The 13,600-nt window shown below is 38.6% G+C and overlaps 1 protein-coding gene across 9 annotated transcripts in view; it reads right to left on the reverse strand.

Annotated features, from left to right (window-relative positions):
• Positions 1-13,600, reverse strand: part of LOC105468063 (Ras association (RalGDS/AF-6) and pleckstrin homology domains 1) — a 101,538-nt gene that overhangs the window by 33,744 nt on the left and 54,194 nt on the right. For 7 of the 9 annotated variants that reach the window (XM_071073240.1, XM_011718017.3, XM_071073241.1 and 4 more), the window contains one exon: positions 4,350-4,430. The exons of the other annotated variants lie outside the window; for them this stretch is intronic. In XM_071073240.1, coding sequence (XP_070929341.1) covers positions 4,350-4,430 — 81 coding nt within the window. The remainder of the gene's footprint in view (positions 1-4,349; positions 4,431-13,600) is intronic. 9 annotated transcript variants of the gene reach the window in all.

The raw sequence follows: 13,600 nt of genomic DNA on the forward strand, positions 1-13,600 counted from the left end.
TTCTTTAATAAACTTGGTTTCACTTAAAGATAAAAGAGCAACTATAACTTTCATTGCTCTTATTCCCATTCATTTTTAGCTATTCAAATATAATGAAGAAAAATGTACTGTTACACAATTACTATGTAAAACATATAACATGTATTTTAAGAAATTACTTTCTTGAAAACTTACTGCTACTTATCTTATAAAAGTTACTTTTTTAGAAAAATGATCTCCAAGTGAGATTATCTATATTCAGATAATTATATTTCAAATTTAAAAAAATAAAATCTGCCTCAGGCCATCAAAACAAAGTATGATTTGGTAAATGTAATTCCAAATATCAAATTCAAATTTAAGCTCTTAAAAAAAAACCACAAGATTTCATCAGCTCTCAAACTCATGACCTCAAGACTTTAAGTCACCAAAAAAACTGATAATTTGGTAAGTATGAGGCAATGATATTTAACTGTATCTGTTTAATGACACAGAAATAGAAGTCTACTTTGAAATATTAAGATATTTAAATAGCTTCAAATAAAAAGAGGATAATCGTTATGGTTGGTGGTCCCAAAATATGCCACATTCAAAAAATGAGACCACAAACAATAGCTAAACATGATCATAAATCATATCCCGCGTGGATGGTTATGTAGCTATTCACTATTCAGTTACTAGCAGTGAGGAAGGCCACATCTCCAGGTTCTATTCAAACTATAGGCTATTTGTAGCAGAAACAACAAACATATAGAAACCAGAAGCAGCAGACTCCACTGGGCATGGTGGCTTGAACTATAATCCCAGCTACTCAGGAGGCTTAGACAGGAGGACCACTTTTGAGCCCAGCAACTTAAGGCTGCAGTGAGCTAGGATTATGCCACTGCATTCCAGCCTGGGCAACAGAGCGAGACCTTGTCTCAAAAAATAAAGTATCTTCCTCCAACTGGTAACAGTCATAACACTGATCCTAGAATTCCTTGCTCTTCAGAAAAAAGGGACGGGGTGGGGTGAAACTGGTAACTGGAAGGAAGCAAGAGGGATGAGAAGAGTGCTGCACAGCTGAAGGACTAAGGAGAGTAAATTATGTGGTTTTAAAACTACATAATTTCTACCAGGGCCATATTATCAGTGAAACATTTTAAACTGCAGAAATTGTGGTTTTGGGTCAGAAACAAGTTGTGTATTTTTCACCCTTGATTACAGGGGAAAAAATCAGGGCTGTGTCTTTGTGGGTTGCTCTGCTATGGAGATCAGCAGTTACTGTGACTGAGTAAGGCCAGTCTGTTTAGAAATATATTTTAAACGTTTAGTTAAAAAAAAAAATTATGGTTTGGGCATGGCATCCAATCAGCCTTCAGTCTTGGTTTACGTTGTGAGTTAACAAAAATGCATACAGCTTCATATAAACAGGGCCTTCTTATATTTTCTTTTATTTACCAACTATAGACACAAAGTCAGGAGTTTATTTTTAATCCATTTTATTGATTTATTTTATTTCTCTCTTTTCCTCTTCATTTATTCAACCATTTTTTAGGCTCTAACTTTTGAGCGTGGAACCATGCCAGCATTAGAGATGCAAAGGTGACCAAGATGGGCATTCCTTGCCTCACAGAATGTAGCCTAATAGGGAGATGCAGACCAACTTGCAACTACAAAACAGTGTGTTAAGTGGTAGGTGAGCAAGGAGATAAGTATCTAACCCCAAATTAGGGGCTTAATAAAGTAATTCTGAAAAAGCTACAGTCCTGGAGGATGATTAAGAGGCTGCTGGGGTCGTGGTGTGAGGGAGTGTGGCAGAGTAGAAACAGAGGGCAAAGGGATATTTGAGACCAATGGTTCTCAAAAGAGGGTAGTTCTGCTCTCAAGCAGGAATTTCAGAAAATGTTGAGGACATTCTGGGCTGCCACAATGAAGAGGAGAGGGAGAGTTACTGGTATTTATTGGGAAGTCAAAAATGCTAGATGCCTTGCGAGCATGGTACAATGTCAATAACAACAAAAGTCCCACATTCCACGTGATTGTTAAATGTCCTTATACGGAGAGTCGTAGAGATGGGAAATCTTGTTTACAACAATCTGAGCTTAGAATCTAATTTCATTTTACATCTAAAAAGTGTTTTTGCATGATTTTAATATTGAATGAATTTTCCAGGAGTGCTATTACCCTCTAAAATAAATTGAAAGAAGTCTGCACTTTCTTTTGTTCTGAGTTTACAAAGAGCTGTTCATAATGTTGGAATATAATTTCACCAATGGAAAACTAGCTTGAAATAAGAGTTGCCAGTACCACAACTGGCAGTGTACACTCTGTCACATGCCAGCAAATGATAAGTTAAAAGCTAAATAATATTAAATTAGTGAAAACATGAAATTAACTTTATTAGTAAAAATTATTTTAAAATATTTCATACTACTGTTGTCATATTTAAAATATATAGCACAGAAGGCCAGGAGTGGTGGCTCACGCCTATAATCCCAGCAATCTGGGAGGCTGAGGCAGGTGGATCACTTGAGGTCAGGAGTTTGAGACCAGCCTGGCCAACATGGCAAAATTAAAAATACAAAATTAGCCAGGTGTGGTGGCGCACTCCTGTAGTCCCAGCTACTTGGGAGGCTGAGGCAGGAGAATCGTTTGAACCCGGGAGGCAGAGATTGCAGTCAGCACCACTGACTATAAAAGATGGCACCACTGTACTATAGCTTTAGCAACAGAGCAAGACTCCACCTTAAAGAAATAAAATATATAGCATGATGAAAAATCTACACTGTAAAAAATCAGGTATCAAATGATTTTATTACTACCATCTCATCCCACATTATAACACTGAAATTATTTTGTCACTACAATTACAAATAATCTTATCTCATTTGCAAGAATTTTACATGTTCCCATTTTCTCTACTTGCCTATAAACTGTCTCAGCACATTATTCCTACTTCAATTAAGATTATTTCCCTTTTTCTCATAGTATATACAAGTATGTCACACATCTGCTATCACTTATCATAACATGTTTCACTTCTGGGATCCACTTATATTTCTGTTCTTTTTCCTATACTTCTTTAAAAAAAAAAAAAAAGCCTTCTGATCTCACTTCTCTTAAACCCAAAGTTCTTGATTATAGGTAGGTGTAAGGTTTGACTACTTCATTATGTCTTTTAATAGTGGCAGCTAAGTATTTACATACTGAAACAGATACATTACTTTATTATAAATTACGTTTTCAATATTTCTCCTTCATAGGTGTTAGGGCATTACATTCATATAAAAAGTAGGTATGTAAGTAGGTTATATTATTTACAAATTTCACTTGAACAGTAAAGATGGTGTTAGAAATCATCACAAAGGTAATTTAACATTTTCTGTTAGCCACACTAATTTTAGAAAGTATAAAAAGAAAACCCTGAAATGTTCATATATTTTAGTTAACCAAAAATATCTGAGATTTTAACAAGTAATTAATACAAATAAATTTTGTGGTTTTTGTTTTTTGAGTCTTGCTCCGTCACTCAGGCTGAAGTACAGTGGTGTGATCTCAGCTCACTACTGTGATCTTGCCTCACTGTAGCCTCCGCCTCTTGAGTTCAAGCAATTTTTCTGCCTCAGCCTCCTGAATAGCTGGGATTACAGGCATGTGCCACCACGCCTAGCTAATTTTTGTATTTTTAGTAGAAACGGGGTTTCACCATGTTGGCCAGGCTGGTCTTGAACTCCTGGCCTCAAGTAATCTGCCCGCCTCGGCCTCCCAAAGTGCTGGGATTACAGGTATGAGCCAACACATTCGGACATGAGATTTTTTTACATTTTTGTTTCATAGTAAGTCTTTGAAGTCCAGTATGTATTTTATCCTTACAGCACACCACAATTTGGAGTAACCACATTTTAAATACTTAATAGGCACATGTGGCTAGTGGCTACCATATAGAACAGTACACCTCTGAATCATCCAGATTTGCCAATCACTGACCAAAGAATACATTTTATTAAGAAAGAAACTAGGCTTTCAGTTAAGCATCAGTACAGAAGAATCATTCCATTTGGTATCTCTGCTGTAAAGAACAATTAAATTTGTTAGTATCTTAAGAAATTTACAAAAGCTCTTAGTTTCAGAATAAAGAAGGCATGTTGTTTCAGGTTCTAAAACAAAAATTATCTACATCAATTATGCTACCACCTACATAATCATACCAGGAGTATTACTCAATGGTACCCTATCTAAAGTTGCTTATTTGTTTTTGCTAATTTATTAAATTTGGTTTAATTTTTATTTGAAAAACTGAAGTTATATGAAATGGTTTCATCATTTGGAGTTCTAACGAATGCTTTCCTCTTCATTAAGTCACGCCATGGCATGTTTATAGAACTTACAGGTGTCAGCTCAGCCTGTTCTTCTGTGAAGTCAATATGATGCTTGGCCTGCTTGCTGGAACATCTCAGAGAAATAGCATGCTGTGAAAATGCAGTAAGGAAGAAAATGACAGGTAAAGGAGGTGAAACGGGCAGCTCTCATTAACATGCAGGAAGAGAAAAAGATCAATGAAGTGAAACAAAACAGTAATGAAACAAAATAGTAATGAAAAGTTGCATGCAATTACCTTTCATTCTCTTATATGCAAAAATTATAAAGGTAAGACCCAGATGATCCTAACCCTTGATAATTTAAGGATAACCTCACTCCACTTCTGGACAGTAGAGTTCTATGAAATAATTGTGCAGAAACATTATATCCAATACCAAGTCATGCTAATAAACCTCAACTGGCCCTTAACCACTGTTTGGCAGTGCTCTTAATTTTTCCCCTTATGTTATGCCTGTTCTAAGTCTCTATGTTCTTCAAGCTTCTAGCTTCCCTCTTCCCTCTCTTCATATGACTGCACTTCCCTCCATGTGAGAAAGCTAAACCCATTTATCATGAGGATCTTCATTAGAATGTACCTTGTAATTATACCCATATTTTTATTCTTCCCTCAAATTCTAGATGAATAAATGTGTTTTGTTTCCCCTTCCAAAGCCAAGCATGTTCTAGATCTCATTCATTCCCCCTCCTAAAGAGAGAGTATCTTTAGTCTCTGATACTTAACTAGATCAGTCCATTGAGGGTGAGAAGAGGAGGAAAGGGTTCAATTCTGGGTACTGTCCTCTTGTTAAACTGTTTCTCCTCTCCACTGCCAAATTCCCTGAATTCACGCTAGAAGGTGCCTCCTCCACTTCCCAACCACTCATTTATCCCTTAATTTCTTGCAATCTTTCTTTCCTAAAGCCTTCATCCTTTGAGTTATAATGTATTCTGTAATTCATTCTCAAAGTCATCAAGAACTTTTTAATAAAAAAGGTTTTCTGTTTTTTCCATCATAGTTTCTACCATACTGTACCAAAATCACTTGTCTGGTTGTCTATATCCTCCCCTGCACCCCTCTATACAATAAATTATCACTTCATAAGGACATTGTTTTTTTTTGTTGTTGTTTTTGAGATGGAGTCTCACTCTGTCGCCTGGACTGGAGTGCAGTGGCATGATCTCAGCTCACTACAACCTCCGCCTTCCGGGTTCAGGCAATTTTCCTGCCTCAGCCTCCCGAGTAGCTGGGATTACAGGCGCTCGCCACCATGCCTGGCTAGTTTTGTACTTTTAGTAGAGATGGGATGTCACCAGGTTGGCGAGGCTGGTCTTGAACTCCTGACCTCAAGAGATCCACCCACCTCCACTTCCAAAAGTTCTGGGATTACAGGCATGAGCCACTGCGCCCGGCCAACATTGTGTATTATATTCCAGTTTTATCCCTTACATCCCACCACAGTGCCTAGGCACTCAAATATTTACAGAATGTATGAATAACTTTCTACTTGACCTTCATGCCACATGCTTGAAACCAGATCAAGATGGTTTTTGTTTTTCCCTCTGTATTTTCTCATTAAACATACTGTTTCAATTACTACATCAACAGGAGGCCCATCAAATCTATACTGCCAGTGTCCCTTTTCTTAGGAAACAGATACTGAAGTATTAAGGAATATAAGGGAATGATAAATGCAACCAACTCCCAAAGGATTCAGGAAACATAAATACAGACATAGCACAATAATGTGGTAAAATGTTAAAAATTACATGGCTAATGAATTTCATGAGTTCTCTGTACTATTCTTTAAAGGTTTTGTAAGTATAATATTTCAAAATAATTTTTTTTAAAAAATCACTTCTTTCTAGACTCAATCGTGCACAAGTGTCCATCATATTTCCAAATGCTTACTGGTTAAACTTTTTAAAAACCTAAATCTGGGCTCGGCGCGGTGGCTCATGTCTGTAATCCCAGCCCTTTGGGAGGCTGAGGCAGGCAGATCACTTGAGGTCAGGAGTTCGAGACGAGCCTGGCCAACATAGTGAAATCCCGTTTCTACTAAAATTACAAAAAATAGCCAGGAGTGGTGGCTTGTGCCTGTAGTCCCACCCAGCTACTCCAGAAGCTGAGGCAGGAGAATTGCTTGAACCCGGGGGCCAGAGGTTGCAGTGAGCCAAGATGGCGCCATTGCACTCCAGCCTGGGCAACAGAGCGAGACTGTCTCAAAAAAAAAAAAAAGAAAAGAAAAATTAAATCTGAAGTATTCAACAAGAGATGTTAAATGTAAAACGGTACAATGGAATACTATAGCTATTACGCAGTATACCCTTACCAGAAAAGGATATATATGAAATGACAAAAACAATACAAAATAGTAAATAAACAAAGATTAAAAATTTATGTTACATTAACATGAATAAAAAGGGATTATGGAATAATATAGCTTTTTAATGTTAATTAGGTCCATTTCCATAAAGTACCTATTTTCTTACCAAAAAATATTATCTGCTCCAAGTCTAATCTTTGCCTACTCTTTATCACTACTTTCATAAATCAAAATATGTAACAAAAAATGTCCAGTGAGTCTCCCACGGGGAAAAAAATGAATTTAAAGGTCAATTCTCTGTATAAATTTTGCTATAAATTTTCTCAGTTTTGAAACTTTCATTTGTATTACAAAGTGTTGTGTCATTTTGTTTGATAAAAACTTTCTATCAATCTTACAAAAACTCACCACAAATCTCTGCAAAGTTATGAACCACTACTTTCTTGAACTGAATCTATAACATGTTAAAACAAAGTGCCATTTACAAGCTAGAGTCCTTGGGGTGGGGTGGGAATGCACATATTAAAAAGCATTGATCTGGCCAGCCGCAGTGGCTCACGCCTGTAATCCCAGCACTTTGGGAGGCCCAGGCGGGTGAATCATTTGAGGTGAGGAGTTCGAGACCAGCCTGGTCAACAGGGTGAAACTCCATCTCTACAAAACATACAAAGACAAGCCAGGTGTGGTGGTGCACGCCTATAGTCACAGCTACTAGGGAGGCTGAGACACGAGAATCGTTTGAACCCAGGAGGTGGAGACTGCAGTGAACTGAGATTGCGCCACTGCACTCCAGCCTAGGTGAAAGAGTGAGACCCTGTATCAAAAAATAAATAAAATAAATAAAAACCATTTATCTGAACATAGGAGCCAAACCATTATAAAGAAATGGCCTTGTACCAAAGTAGTGGTTACAAATAAAACACTTCCTTGTGATAGCTAACACTTTAGATTACAACCGGAAAGAAGTGGAGGCTTATGACCACTCATTAGTGTTTCAATAAAATAGATTTCCATCATCTTTACTAACACGTGTATGCATTTTCCACAAATCGTATGTCGAAAGTAAGAATAGCATGATGGTTAAGAATGGAGACCCCAGTGCTAGAGTGCCTGGGTTCAAGCCCCAGCTTGGCCATTTATTGGCAAGGTGATTCTGGGCCTATCATTTAACCTGTTTCCTCATGTGCAAAATGGGGATAATCATAGCATTTATCTTCAAAGGTTGGCATAAAAATTATGAATGATTAATATTACTACTAAGAATGGGAACCGCCACCCCTCATCTTAATTTTATTTAAGCTTTATTTAGCTTAGAGCTACAAGTTAACTTAATTTTACTTAAAATATTAAAAAAAAATACAAAACCACCACAAGATGGGGATATTATTACGTACGTCTCCTTTGCCTTTTTCTCTCCTGCCTATGTAGTTCTGTCTCTAGGTCTGGCTCTGAGAGCACTGGCTAGTCTACTCTCGTCTTGATTTTCCTTCAATTCTGTAATGAAGTAGCATAATATGGTAGTATGAGCTCTACAACCAGTATGTTTGAGTTCAAACCCTTGGGCAAGTTATTTCGTCTCTTTCTACCTCAGTTCCTTCCATTGTAAAAGAGGGATAATCGTGCCCTCCACAAGGTGTTGGGCTCTGCACAACGTGTGTTAAGACATAAAACACAATGGCTAACAGAACAAGCACTCAATTTTTCTGTTTTGCCCCCTTTCCTCTTTATTCTGCTCTCCTTCTACTGGATATTATATAGCCAGTAAATTTGTGAATGTTTTAAAAACATTTCTTTTTGTTTTATAGCCCCTATTCATTTTAAATAGATGAATATATATATATATATATATATATATATATTTTTTTTTTTTGGAGATGGAGTCTCGCTCTGTCACCCAGGATGGCGTGCAGTGGCGTAACCTTGGCTCACTGCAACCTCTGCCTCCTGGATTCAAGTGATTCTCCTGCCTCAGCCTCGTGAGTAGCTGGGATTACAGGCATCTGCCACCATGCCAGGCTTTTTTTTTTTTTTTTTTTTTTTTTGTATTTTTAGTAGAGACGGGGTTTCACCATGTTGGCCAGCCTGGTCTCGAACTTCTGACCTCAAGTGATCCGCCTGCCTCGGCCTCCCAAAGTATCGGGATTACAGGCGTGAGCCACTGCACCCGGCCAGATGAATATATTTCTAGTATTGTCTAAAAAACGGTCTTTTACCAGCCCTCCACAAACCCAAAACAAAAACAGGCCTAAACCTAAATAAAGATGCTTTTAACTTCTGCAGGGGAAAAAAAAAAAATCACACAGATTTCCAAGAAACACAAACAGTAAGAGTCAGGGCATATGTGCCAGTGATTATTGGGGGGGTGTATTTGAAACATGTTTGTGTGAATTAGGCTTTTCCCCTGGATTTCACTAAATCTTCAGCCTCTTTTTTCATCTGATACCTATTCCTTTATTTTATTTTATTTTACTTTTTGAAACGGAGTCTCACTGTCGCCCAGGCTGGAGTACAGTGGCACCATCTCGGCTCACTGCAACCTCTGCCTCCCAGGTTCAAGTGATTCTCCTGCCTCGGCCTCCCAAGTAGCTGGGATTACAGGTGCCCGCCACCACGCCCAGCTAATTTTTGTATTTTTAGTAGAGATGGGGTTTCACCATGTTGGCCAGGATGGTCTGGTACTCAGGACCTCAGGTGATCCGCCTGCCTTGGCCTCCCAAAGTGCTGGGATTACAGGCGTGAGCCACTGTGCTGACATTACCTATTCCTTTAAATTTGGCAAAAGGTTTTGCTGAATCTTAAGAAAACTTGATGATTGTATTATGTATATTATGATGAAAAAATCCTTTGAATCTGCTATAAAGTAATAGCTTTACAAAGTATTTTCATTTTAAAAACAGTCATGTATAAAATTCCAAATTCAAAAAAATTATTAAAATTTAATAATCCCACCAGAAAAATAAAGGTAAATTCTAACATTAACCTTTAATTAGTAATATCCTACTTTATATGAAAATTATAACACGAAATTACCAATTAAATTTGCAAACTGTTGTCCTATTGAGATGTTTTATCAGTTAACAGGAATAAAAGTACCAAAAAGATGAGTAAATCAGTTGCAACATATTTTGTAATGGTTGAGAAATAGCCTTTATTACAATTTATTTCAACTACAGTGAATTCTAGTTTTAAAAACATGGCATATGGTCATTATTGCTGACAGACTTTATAATAATATTGACTGAAGTTATTCTATAATTCATTTGGGAAATAATTATTTTTAACAATCGGCTACACTAAGATTTTTATGAAGATTGGGAAGCAAACGTTGTGGTTTTAGAACTCAAACACAGATTTCTCAGTTATTTGACCCACTTAATCTCGTCAGTATTGGCTTTGATGAAATAGTATGAGGCTTAAATGAGATAACATATGTGAAGTGCTGGAAGTACAGTATTTTAACAAAAGCCGAGCAAAAGAAAGGCAGGTAATAAAGATAAACTCTTTGAGAAGTTAAATTGGACTGTGCCTGTCCATGGTGACAGGCAGAAAGACGAGCCACAATATTACTTTTAGATGGGCAACTTAACTACCCATGTCCCCAAGATGAAACAGTATTAATTTCAAATTGGTATTTTTAACCGATATTTGTATCACTAAATGTCAGTAAAAGCCACTATTCTATGCTGGGTTTCTCTAAACAGTTAAGTATAATTACTGGCTCTAGAGAACCTAGATATGAAAAAAAAGTTCACTATTAAAGAGTTTTTATGTATGTTACACTTCACAGTCATCATCCTGAAAAAAAAAAGTGCTGCTAATTTTAGAGTATAGGCTTCTAGATTTAAAATGGTGGAATGAACACATGCATATATTTGTTCATTCAAATATTTAAGTGCTTTTTTTTTTTTTTTGAGACAGAGTCTCGCTCTGTCACCCAGGCTGGAGCGAAGTGGTGCGATCTTGGCTCCCGGGTTCAAGTGATTCTCCTACTTCAGCCTCCGGAGTAGCTGGGATTACAGGCATGCACCAAGCTCGGCTAACTTTTATATTTTTAGTAGAGACGGGGTTTCTCCAGATTGGTCAGGCTGGTCTTGAACTCCTGACCTCAATCTACCTGCTCAGGCCTCCCAAAGCGCTGAGATTACAGGCGTGAGTCACCGCGCCGGGCCAAATATTTGAGTGCGTATGAGCCAAGTACTGTTCTAGATGTGATGAGTACATCAGGAATTAAAAAAATGAAAAAATCTCTCTCCTCCTGAAGCTTATATTCAAGTTGGAGAGGACAATTAAAAAGTAATGTATATAGTACGTTAAATGGAGATAAGTACTAAAGAGAAAAAAAAAAAACAAGAGATAAAAAGTAATCAAAGGCTGAGCACGGTGGCTCACAGCTGTAATCCTAGCACTTTTGGAGGCCAAGGTTTGGGGATTGCTTGAGCCCAGGAGTCTGATACAGTGCCTGGGCAATATAGTGAGACACCATCTCTTCAAAAAATTTAAAAAATTAAATGGGCATGATGTCATATGCCTGAGGTCCCAGCTACTCCGGAAACTGAGGCAGGAGGATCCACTGAATCCAGGAAGCAGAGGTTACAGTGAGCCAAGATGGCACCACTGCACTCCAGCCTGAGTGACAGAACGAAAATCTGTCTCAAAAAAACCCCAAAAAACAAAACACACAAAAAGGTAATAATAGGGCAGAGTAAGGGGAGTTCCATTTTTAAATAGCATGATCAAAGAACGCCTCTATGAGAAAGTGACACTTGAGCAAATTCCAGAAGGTAGCTAGGAGTATGTTATACAGAAGACTGGGAAAGGGCGTCTAGGCAGGGTTGAGTAAGTGCAAAGGCTAAGAGGCAGGCTCTGGCTACTGGAAGAGAACAAGTATGGGACAGTATGGCTAGTGGGGTAAGGGACAGAAGGAAGAAAAATAGGGTCAGTGGTAACAGGAAAGCAGATCAGGCAAGGCTCTATAGGCCATTTTAGGGGTTTGGGCTATACTTTGAGATGCAAAGCCTTTAGGTTTGAAAAGAGATGATCTGACTTACATTTCAAAAGGATCACTCTGGCTGCAGTGTGGATAATAGACCGTCAAGGGAAAGGTGAATGCAGAAAGACCAGGTGGAAGTCTATTCAAAAATCTAGATCAAGATGAAGTTGGCTTGGTGACAGTGAAGATGGTGAAAAGTGATCATATTCTAGATATATTCTGAAGATAAGACCAACAGAATTTGCTGCTGGATTAGAAGAGAGGTAGAAAGAAAATAAGTAGATAAAGACTCCAAGGAGTTTGCTTTATGAACTAAATGGATGGAATATCTATCAACTGAGATAGAGAAGACAGTGGGAGAAATAAGTTTGAAGAAAAAGAGCAGAACTTGAGGTTTAGACCAGTTAAATTTGAGCAATCTACTTGTGATGGTTAATTTTAGGTTATCAACTTCACTGGATGAAGGAATACCTAGAGAACTTGGTAAAGCATCTGGGTAAGTCTCTGAAGAGTGTTTCCAGAGGAGATGGTGTATGAACCAGGACTGAGTGGGGAAGACCCACCGTCATTGTGGGTAGGCACCATCCAATTGACTGAGGGCCCCAGATAGAACAAAAAAGGCAGAGAAAAGGTGCTTTCTTCCCTCTTTCCTAGAGATGGGACACTCTTCTCCTGCTCTTGGATATCAGAACTCCAGGCTCTCCAGTCTTTGTACCGCAGGCCTTATACCAGCAGCCTCCCTTGGGTACCCAGGCCTTCAGCCTAAGACTGATAATTACACCGTAGGCTTTCCTGGTTCTGAGGCTTTCTGACTTGGACTGAGCCACACTACTACCATCCTATGGTCTCCAGCTTGCAGACAGCCTGTCATATGACTTCTCAGCCTTTGTAATGGTGTCGGTCAATTTCCATAATAAATCCCCACTCATATCCTATTGGTTCTATCTCTCTGGAGAAATGTAATGCGCAATTATACATCCAAATAGAGATAATGATTAGAGATGGAATATATGTACCTGGAGTTCAGGAGAAAGGGACTGGCCAAAGATACCTATATTTCCTTGAATCTAAGAAGATTTGATGCTGGTACTTTCTTGATCTTTATCAGAAACTTTCAACAGAAGAACTTCATGCAACATACCGTAACTGCCACCTTGCTGATCGTGACTAACAGGTGCCACACGATTTAAAATGTGGTTTCTCAACCTTGGCACTATTTTGGGCCAGATAATTATCCTTCGTGTGGGTTGTCCTGTGCACTGTAGGATGTTTAGCAGCACCTCTGGCCTCTACCCACTAGATGCCAGTAGTAGCACATTCCTTTGATGGACAACCAAAAATGTTGCCTATCCCCAGCAGGATAAAGTAGCCCAAGTTGTGAAGCATTGTTTCACAGGGATTAAAATGGGGGTGGGAAGAGGGGAAAATAAGCATATGGCTGAGTGGTAACCAATTTAGCAAAGCTGAATGCTGGGCCAGCACTGGAGAAAAGCAGAGGAGCACTCAATTTATATTGTGTAACCTCAGAAGTCCCCAGAAGCAAGAGCAGACAAGTGATATTGAGACTAAAAGCAGGAAGAATGGTTGAAAACACGTTTAAGAAAGCAGTTAATTCTCAGATTCCCTCCTTTACTCACTTGCCCACGAGCAGCGGTCTCAGGTACAGATTAATATCCACTCACAAGACCCAACAGACTATAGCTTGAAGCCAGATTCACTCAGCTCTTAGTATAAAGAAAAAGAAGGCATGCTGGCATGCTAGCATCAGACATGCCATCTTCAGAGGGAGTCCATACAGCTCACCACGGGCCCTTTTTTTTGGGCCCGTAAGTGATAGCTCATTGTAAGGGAAAGAGACCACGTGGTAAGTGCAGAAAACACTCTGGCTTAGGGAAACTTCATGCTCAACAGGAACCAGCAGTACCTTGTAACAGCCAATGAGGGTAAGTGCCAGGGCCCCTTAAAG

This window comes from Macaca nemestrina, chromosome 11 (assembly GCF_043159975.1).
Source record: "Macaca nemestrina isolate mMacNem1 chromosome 11, mMacNem.hap1, whole genome shotgun sequence".
Classification (NCBI taxonomy): domain Eukaryota; kingdom Metazoa; phylum Chordata; class Mammalia; order Primates; family Cercopithecidae; genus Macaca; species Macaca nemestrina.